At 25.1% G+C, this 10,270-nt stretch overlaps 1 protein-coding gene across 1 annotated transcript in view; it reads left to right on the forward strand.

Annotated features, from left to right (window-relative positions):
• The first annotated feature begins 142 nt into the window (after nucleotides 1-142).
• The window catches only part of LOC117179652 (probable ribosome biogenesis protein RLP24), a 15,025-nt gene continuing 4,897 nt past the window's right edge, over nucleotides 143-10,270 (forward strand). The window contains exons 1-2 of the mRNA XM_033371664.1: nucleotides 143-258; nucleotides 9,728-10,269. Coding sequence (XP_033227555.1) covers nucleotides 178-258; nucleotides 9,728-10,269 — 623 coding nt within the window. The 5' untranslated portion in view covers nucleotides 143-177. The remainder of the gene's footprint in view (nucleotides 259-9,727; nucleotide 10,270) is intronic.

Genomic DNA, 10,270 nt, shown 5'->3' on the forward strand with positions numbered 1-10,270 from the left:
TAGAAATGCGTAACATTATGAAAAATAATTTTAATTATGATCCGTAAAATCGAAATTTGAATTTCGAATCGGGGAAAGTAGTTTCAGAGTAGTGTGATAGATGGCACCACTTTGTCTATTTTCTGTCTGTTTTATGTTGGTTTCTTTCAATCACCTCGTGTTGATGATTTTCACAAGATGCGTATTGAAACTTGTTTTTTCTGTTCTTCTCGGATTTACCCGGGTCATGGAATTCAATTTGTGAGAAACGACTCAAAAGTAAGTTGTTTTCCAATATTAATATTGTTTTTTTCTTGTGAAAAAACGAATGTTTAGGGAAATAATGAGTGTGGTTTTTTCAGGTTATGTCAGTTTTTTAGGTTTTAGTATTTTATGGATATATTTTTCAAATCAGGGATTTTTCTTACTTTTCTTGCTTAAAGTATCGAAATGTTATAAAAATGTACTCACTTTGAAGTCTAGAAATGAGAAAATCAATCAATTTTAGAATATATAGTTTTTGGTTAAATTTCGTAAATTAGAATTTGGATGATTTTAATCACTTTTAATTATCTTGTAGCTGAAAGAATGTTGATTATTTATTTATAAAATTACAAATATATACTGTACCTTAATTCTGGATGGTTTATTAAACTTATTAATTTTCAAATCTGTATTCTTAAATGAAAAATATTTGAGTTTCAATATTTCTAATGTTGGAAAGTACTCCAATATTTATGGAATGTACACCATAATAGCACGAAAACTTTGGAATTTTGATTGAAATATAGAATTTTAAACATATTTTTTATGGTAGTCTGTAGGTAAAATTAAATCAAATTTTTACAGATATTCCATTTGGGCAGGGATAATTTTTTCATTTACCGAGAACTGTCATAGAATTCCTCTTGATTGTTTTGTACACATTTTGTAGAAATTTATTTATTTATAAATTAAAATAATTCAAACATTGAATTATTTTAGATGTAAATTTTATATTTTAGAAAATTCTAATTTAATAGTGTCTCATATTAAACAATTTTTAATTAAATGCACCAAGGTTTAAAATTTGTAGTGTAAATTTAAAGTTTTAATATTCGAAATCTTTTAAGTTAAACCATAAAAAATTTAATACACATTTGGATTAAAAAAAGCTTACAAATGTAAGGCATAGAAATTTGCAGTCTCAAATTCAAAGCCTTCATTTTATTTATTTATTAATGATTGGATTTTAGAACGGTTACAAATTACTTATTCATTTAGAATTTAAAAAACTTCAATTTTGAATAATTTTAGGTGGAAACATTGATTCAATTTTCTGGAATTTTCTTAAGGGATATATATCTTCAATTTCCATAGTATTTATAACAATTTATAATTTAATTTAGATGTAAGTACTAATTTTTCGAAATCCACCAATTTTGAATTGAGAATTTTAAAAGAGAAATTGTTAAATATTGAATAATTTTTTAATTGAAATCATTAATTGTTTTAAATAATTTTAAATTTGAAGTATTATAATTAGATTAATTTAAAGTTTGAACATTTTAAATATCGGCTTATAAAATTGAAATAATTATTAAATTAAAAAGTTTTTAAATTATGATTTTAATTTCACATTTCAGAAAATTTTAATTTGATATAGTGTGGTATTGAAAACTTTTTAATTATATGCACCAAATTTTTACATTTTTATTTTTAATTTAAAGTGTTAATAAATATTCGTTTTTTTTAAGTTTGAACCGTTACGTATTTAATAATCATTTAAAATGAAAAGCTTCATTTTTGTATAAAATATTCATAATTATAGGCTTTTATTAAATTAAAAATATTGTTTTAGTCTAATATTTGAAATTGTTAATTAAGGAAAATAATAATTGTTTAATATTGATAAATATTTGATTTTTAATGTGAAATTTGTAGTTATAAATCAAATATTCAAAACTAAACTTTGAACGTTACAATTTTAATTGTTCTAGCTGAAAAAATTTAATTTACAAGTAAAATTGTTGAATTTTTATGGATAATAAATATTCCACACCTATAATTCCTAGAAAAATTTGAGTAAGTTGAAGAGATATTTAGAAGATCTGGAAAGATTCAAAATTAATTTATAGCATAAAATTATTTCAAATAATTTAAACGAAATGTCTACGTATACCGACAAATTTCGGCTATTCGTACCGAAATTTCGGTAAAAATAGCCGATGGTCTGATTTAAAACAAAATATAGATTTTTGCAGATTTCTAACACAAAATTTAGAAGCTTTTTAAGAATTATGAAAGGCTTCAAATGAAAGAAAAAACGTTTTCTTAATATTCCTGGGAAAATTGAAAATTACTTTTTATTTTTAAAAATAAATTTTAAGCAAATATTTCAAAAGATTGAAAATGATTTCCAGAATTATCAAAAATTAATCTGGAAGATTTTAAGGAAACATTTTTTAATTAGCAGGATCAAAAAAATATATATATCTTATATGATTTGAGATCATTGCATATGACTTACAGAAGTTTTCTTATAGCGAGAAAAATCTACTAAATTCAATATGAATGACACAATTTTCATTGTTTACTAACAATTCATCAAAATTAAAAGATTATTTTTCTTAATAACAAAATGTGGTCAAAATTAATTAACTTTGTTCAAAATTAATTTTTTGGTTGATAATTCATTATTTTAGTTTAAAAGCCTTGTTTTTTTTCCAAGTTTATTTTTTTGTTGAAAATTTGTTTTTGTAAATTAATTTTTTTTTAAATTCAAAATTGATCTATTCCCTGTTTAGTTTAATATTTATCTTCTTTATTCTAAGATTCAGCTATTTGGTTGAAAATTCCTATATTTTGTTTAAGTTAATGTTCTTTTTAGTAGAAAATTAATATTTTTCGTTGAAAATTAGTTGTTTTTATTGAAAATGAATTTTTTAAATTGAAAATGTAACTATTTCCTTTTTTGTCGAAAATGTATGTTTTATGATAGAAATTTAATATTCTTGGTTGAAAATTGATCTGTTTGGTTGAAAATGTAACCATTTTGTTGAAAAATTGCCTTTTTTGTGTTGAAAATTAAACTATTGGGTTACAAATTTATGTTTTTTGATAGAACTTAATCTTTTTTAATAGAAAATTCATCTTTTTGGTGGAAAATTAATTTCTTTGATTAAAAATTAACTTAACTGCAAATTCAGCTTTTCTAATTTTTGCCGATTTTTTTTAAAGGCATTTAATCTTCTTGGTTAAAAATTAATCTGATTGGTTTAAAATGCAACTGTTTTGTTGAAAATTCATCTTTTGGGTGGAAAATTCAACTACTTGGTTAAAAAGTAATTTCTTTGCCTTAAAATGATGAAAATTCCCTTCTCGTATTATTTTATTTGAAAATTAAATTAATTTATAAAATTTTGATTGATAACAATAAAGTTACTATTGCTTATGTCAAATGTAAAATTTCATTCTGCGGAATATGTCTAGCTTTGGGAACATAATAAAATGTTACATTAATAGTCTTTATTATTTTTCAGTTTTATTATGCCCTTTAACTGAAATTAAATTCGGCATTGAGGAAAAGCAACAACAATGCCTTCTATATTTTCGTGACACACCTTTTGTTTAGAGAAGGACAAGTCATGCGACCTTTAAATTCATAAATTTTGTTCTTATAAAATTATAGATATGTGTATCGACTATTGTGAAAGTTCCGCGGCATTGTTCAAAACGTTTATGCTTTTTTTAATTAATTTCTTTTACATTTTTTTTATGCTTTTATTTTGAGTTCATTATTGTCCGTATGACCGAATATATTTGCTGAAATTTGCTCGGGATAAAATCGGGATAAAACCGGGAGAGAAATATAACACCGGGAGATTTGCTGTATTTCATAATTCGTACGTTTCATAATTTATCATTTTTGAAGTGTTTAGAATAATTCAACTTTAAGGGTTCACAATATTTCTCGCAATATTTATAATTATGTAATTTTGAACGGTGATAATGACAGTCTTTTTTTTACAAAAAGCACATTTTTTAGTAAGAAAAATCTATCCATTCGTTTTGAGTGTCACTTAATACTACATGATAATATAATAATTATTAATAGTATAACATTTCTATCATTTTAATTCCAAATTTTCGCTCTAAATGCGCTATTCTAAAACAATTTAATCTGAGACCTTGAAATTAACGTTTTTTCTTGAAATAATTTTTAGATTAATTCTTGGAGGTTTCAAAATAAAATTTTTTTAAATATTTTAGTTTCAAGGTTAAATAATAATTCAAAATGACAATACCACTCCGCTTTTAAATATAAAGCAATTTCCAACTGCAAACCTTAAAATTTTACAATTTCAAAAAAGGGAATCATATTACATCAATCTTGTGTTATATTTATTTTAATTTTCAATGTAATATCTTAAAATTTTCCGATTTTTAGTTGCAGATTTAAACAAATAAGTCATTTAAAATTGAAAAATATTTTATTGGAAAATTGCAAGAAAATTAAAAATTAGGTTTGAAATAAAAATAGATAAAAGTTGAACTATGTAACTGAAATTGGTACAGCAGTAAGTAAATAATTTCGGAAATTTTAAACGGTTACAATTTTAGAGTTTTGAATTTACATGTTAAACGTTCAATCATAGGTTTTAATTATGCAACAAGTTAATTAAAATTACTTCAAATAATTGAAATTTCAAAGAGTTTGATTATAAAAAAATTTATATATCACAATTTTTGGTGACTATATATTTTTTCAGTTTTAAATGAAGTTCGAATTCGTTTAAGTTTCAAGATTCTGGAGTAGGAATATTATTCATTTTTAATGTTTCTTATTTAAAATTACTATTAAGTTTGAATGTTTTTTAGTGTAATTCAATTAATTCTTTAATTTTATAAAAAAAATTTCTGATCTGCTTTAATTTCAAATTATAATAATTTATGTCATAACAACTTAAAATTCTAGAATTTCAGAAGTTTTGATTTAGAATGCTTCAATTAAGTTTTCAATATTAAATTGTCAAATGTTAATTGCTTTGAATTTAGAATTGCTCAAGTTTCAATAGTTTTAAAATTATTTTTAACGATTTTAATTACAAACAATACAATTTCAATTACTCTGAATTTTTAAGGACCGAGTCTTAAAATATTCAATTTCTAAGGTTTTGACATTGACCTATTTTCTAAATTTTCGATATGAAATTATTCGATTTCGTGATTCTCCAATTCAAAATAAAATTGTTTACTTTTCAGGGTAAATTTGCATATTTTTTATTGTTGGAAATAAAAATCCAGAGACGTGAACCGCGCGATTCAGACACCAAAAATTTCCTTATCCTACTGATATGAAAGTCAAAATATCTCAAGTGTGTCACTTTTAAATCGATAGTTGTATTTTCAATCAATTTATACAGTTTTCGATTTTTTGATATCAAAATAACTCACATAAAATATTTGTGCAAAAAATTAATTTTTAAAAAGTTATTAACAATCAAAGTTCTTGAACATTTTTTTTAATCGATTACTCGCGAACCGTTCATCGAAATTCAATAATTGAGTTATGAAAATATTTGTAACGAAGTATACTTTAAGCTAAAAAATTGTTCGATAGTAAAAAACATCTTTTATTGTTTAAATAATTGTTTGTTTTAAATCATTAAAAATTAATTAAACTTCTCCGCCTGTTAAAGAATTCTTCAACGTGCCAATAAATTCTACAATCTCTTCCGAAAATTTTGATGAAAAAAATTCGTATTTTGCAGTAGTTCAAAAGTTATTGATTTTTTGTGACCACGCTCCGACTTCCAGTGCTGGTCGAGCACGTTCGGCAGCGATAGTTTAATCTTCAACAAAGTATAGTGAAATGTTCAACCAAGAAGATTAATTTTCTACTAAAAAATATTTCTTCAACTAATTGGTTCAAACATTTAACCTAGTAGTTGAATTTTAATCCAAAAAGATAAATTTTCAATTTAAAAAATTTAGTAGGTGGTATTTAAATTAAAAATCCCCATTATTTTAAATACTAACTATTAAATTTTGTTGTTGAAAATTCATCTTTTTTGGTTCAAAATTCAACTAATAGGTTGATTGTTTGAACCGATTTGTTAAAAAATACTTCTTTGGTAAAAAATTAATCTTCTTGGTTGAAAAATTCACTATACTTTGTTGAAGATTAAACTATTTGATTAAAAATTCAGTTTTTGCGTTGAAGCTTCAATAGTTCAGTTAAAAATTAATCTTTTTGTTGGGAAAATGAACTTTTTGGTTAAAAATGATTTTTTTTGTTTTGTTAAAAACTAATCTTTTCATTGATAATTTGACTATTCAATTTTGTTTTTGAAAATTCACATGTTTTGATAGAAAATTCAACTATTTGATTGAATACTTAACCACTCTCTTAAAAAACAATATTTTTGGTTGAAGATTAATTTCCTTGATTTAAAATGTATCTATGCTTAATTGAAAATTAAACCACCTTATTCGTTTTTAGTAGAAAATTAATTTTCTTGGTTGAAAATTCATCTTTTTCATAAAACATTAACTATACCTAGTAGAAAGTTGAACCGCTTGATAAAAAATGCATTTTTTTATGAACATTTATCATTTTCAGTTTCAAATTCGTTTTATATTTTAATTAATATTACACCCACAATAATTTTATTCAAAATAATCTATTACATAATTGTTCCCCTATTTCTTGGCTTAAAATTGATCCACTTCAATAAGAATGTCATTTTTTTTAACGATGCTACATTCTTGTAATTGAAAATTCATCTATTTTGTGAAAAAGTAAACTATTTTGATAATATTATTGTCTTAAATTAATATTTTTAACTAAAAAATTAACCATTCAACTTTTGGTTGAAAATCGATTTTTTTAGTTGATTATGGATCTATTTTGTTGAAAATTTATATTTTTTAGTAAAAAATTAATCTTCTTGGTTGAAAATTCATCTTTTTGATTAAAAAATTGACTTTTTTGTAAAATGTTAAACTACTTGATTAAAAATTCATTTTTTCATGAACACTTATCATTTTAGTTGAAAATTCGTGTCATATTGTGCTCAATATGATACCCGCGCGCGTCCGAACGTGCCCGAACAGCGCCGGAGGTCGGGAGCGCAATGACAAAAAAATATAATAACTTTTGAACTACTGCAAAATAGAAACTTTTTTTTCAGCAAAATTTTCGGAAGAGATTGTAGAATCTATTGGACGTGAAAGAATTCTTTAACAGACGGAGAAGTTTAATTAATTTTTAATAGTTTAAAACAAACGATTATTTAAACAATAAAAAAATTTTCTTTTACTTCCGAACAGTTTTTATAGCGTAAAGTATACTTCGTAACAAATATTTTCATAACTCAATTATTGAATATCGATGAACCGTTCGCGAGTAATCCATTTTTGAAAAAAAATGATCAAGAACTTTGATTGTTAATAACTTTTATAAAAATAAATTCTTTCAGAAAAATTTTAGGGGAGTTATTTTGATATAAAAACGAATCGAAAACTGTATAAATTTATTGAAAATAGAACTATCGATTTAAAAGCGGTACACTTGCGATATTTTGACCCAAGAGTCAAAATCAATCGATTTCTCGCATTAGGGTTTGCGGATGCTTATCGATTTTCGCAATTGAGAGTATATGTTAAAAAACTGTGGCTTTCGCAGAGAGAGAGAGAGAGAGAGAGAGTTAATTTTTTTGTTAATACCGGAAGAAATCACGAATATTTACCGGGAGAAAGCCGAAAGACAAAAATTTGGAAAATAGTGGCCATCCTGATTAACCCTAAAAGGGCATACATGGTAAAAGTCACGGTAAAGTCCATCGAGGGTTTTGAACACCCTAGCGTATTTCATAATGAATTGTTTAACCCATATTGAATATTTTTTCACAATAATATTATCCGATATATTTTAAGGTATCTTTTATAAGGCAGAGTTGATTTTATAGCCAATTATTTATTTTAAGTTTGTTAAAAAAAATTATTGAAAAAAGGTAAAAAATAGGGTTCTTACTTAAAAATGACTACACTTTTGAAATAGTGTACTTTCATAAAAAAATATTGCAACATGAGTGCTTTCAAAAAAAATATTTATTTGCATCCCACGACTTTTTTACCTGCACTTTCAACAGCTGCTGCTAGCAGACTGACGCTTGACTAGAGTTCTATGTCTGTTATATTACTTTGAGAACGGTAACGAGAATGAGAATATTACCGAGAATATAACCAAGAAATAAATTCTCTGAGAATTTATGAGAATCTCAGGATTTATTTTAAGTAATAGAAAATTGCATATTTTCGTTAACTTTTCGGTTGAAAATTCAACTCTTTTTTTGAAAGTTTGTCTTTTTTATTTTAAAGTTTACCTGCTTTAGCAGAAATTAAATCTTTTTTTGATAAAAATGAAACTATTTGGTTATAAACTAAGCTATTGTACTATTTTCTTGAAAACTTAGCTATTTCGTAGAAAATTTGCTTTTTATTTAAAATTTGTATTTTGGTGTTGAAAAATAAACTGAAATATTTTCTGAATAAATGTTCCACTTACAAAAAAAAAATGGTTTTTTATTGCATATTCATCTGTTTCAGCACAAAATTAATTTTTTTTTTTGATAAAAATGCAACTATTTGGTAGAGAATTCAACAATTCTGTTAAGTCATACTTTTTGGATAAAAATTCGTCTTTTTTAATTGAAAATTCAACTACTTGGGTCAAAATTAAACTACATTGTGAATTATTTTTTTATTGGAGGCTTATGTCTGGTTCAAAATTTAACTGTTTAGTGGAAAATACTTCTTTTTTTTAGAGTTCATTTTTTTAACAGAAAATGTAACTTTTCCATTTTTTTAAGACTGATATTTTTTGGTTAAAAATTCACGTTTTTTTCAATATTTTTTAGTTGGCAATTTCCTCTTTTTTTGCGTAAAAATGCATCAGTTTCGTGTAAACTTAATTTTTTATTGAACATTCATACTTTTTGTTTGAAAATTGAATTTTTATAAAGAAAATTTGTCTTCTGGTTTAAAGGTTCAATAATTTAGATAAACTTTTATTTATTTTTTGAGTAAAAAATCTTTATTTTCTGGAAATTCGTCTATTTGGTTTTAAAATTATTTTCTTTTGTTGTATAAATTTCATTCTTTTTTTTATTAAAATCTAAACTATGACACTTTTTCGTTGGTAATTTGTCTTTTTAGGTTGAATATTTAACTATTGTGTTAATAATTCAATTGTTTTGTGTAAAATTCCAGTATTTTGTTAAAGTTTTATATTTTAAAGTAGAAAAAACTTTTTTTTTTGTTTTGTTTGAAATAAATTAATGCATTTGAAAAGTTTTAATTTAGTATATGAAACACTGTAATTCCTGAATATGCCTGAGCTACAAAATAATTTATATTCAAACGCTGATATAACCTGAACAATAAAAATATCGTTAAAATCATAAATTCTTTTAAATTCTCCTAAATTCTGACATATTCCTGGTTACATAATCTGAACTTAAATTCTCGGTAATTTAAAAACTCTACGCTTGATGCAGTATGCTAAACGACTTTACTTACAGTTAGTGTCTCCAATTAAAGCTAGATGGCGACAATTACTCAATTTTTTCGAATAAAGTATGGTTTATAAGAATTTGAAAATGTCTTGGGGTGTCAGACACCCACAATGCACTTTAAGGGTTAAGATACTATTTTGAAAAGGTTTAAAAAGCCAAGACTTTCACTTGGTTCTTACTGTTTGCAGATATTCAAATTCTGCCGTTCGAAGTGTCACGCCGCCTTCAAGAGGAAGAAGAATCCAAGGAAGGTGAAATGGACGAAAGCATACAGAAAAACCGTAGGCAAAGAACTCGCCATCGACCCCACATTTGAATTTGAGAGACGGCGAAATATCCCAGTGAAATATAATCGAGAATTGTGGTCGAAGACTGTGGAAGCCATGAAGAAAGTTGAAACAATCCGGCAAAAGAGGCAGAACACTCACATTATGCAGAGGCTGCGAGTCGGAAGAGAGGTCGAGCAAGAGAAAAATATCAAACAGGTGCAACGAAATATCTCGCTTATTCGATCGCCGGCGGCTGGCCTCAAAGAACGGAAGAAACTCGAGGAAGCTATGCAGGAAGGAGACGAGTCGATGGTTTCTGAACTCGCTGATGAAGTCGACATCACTGAAGTTCAAAGGAATATTTCCATGACAAGGTCGCCAGTTGTCAAGGAACTCAAGAAAAAGGGAAAATCCAAACAAAAAGTTCAAGATAGTGTCCAGGAAATGGAGGCAGAAGAAAAT

Source organism: Belonocnema kinseyi, chromosome 1 (genome assembly GCF_010883055.1).
Source record: "Belonocnema kinseyi isolate 2016_QV_RU_SX_M_011 chromosome 1, B_treatae_v1, whole genome shotgun sequence".
NCBI lineage: Eukaryota > Metazoa > Arthropoda > Insecta > Hymenoptera > Cynipidae > Belonocnema > Belonocnema kinseyi.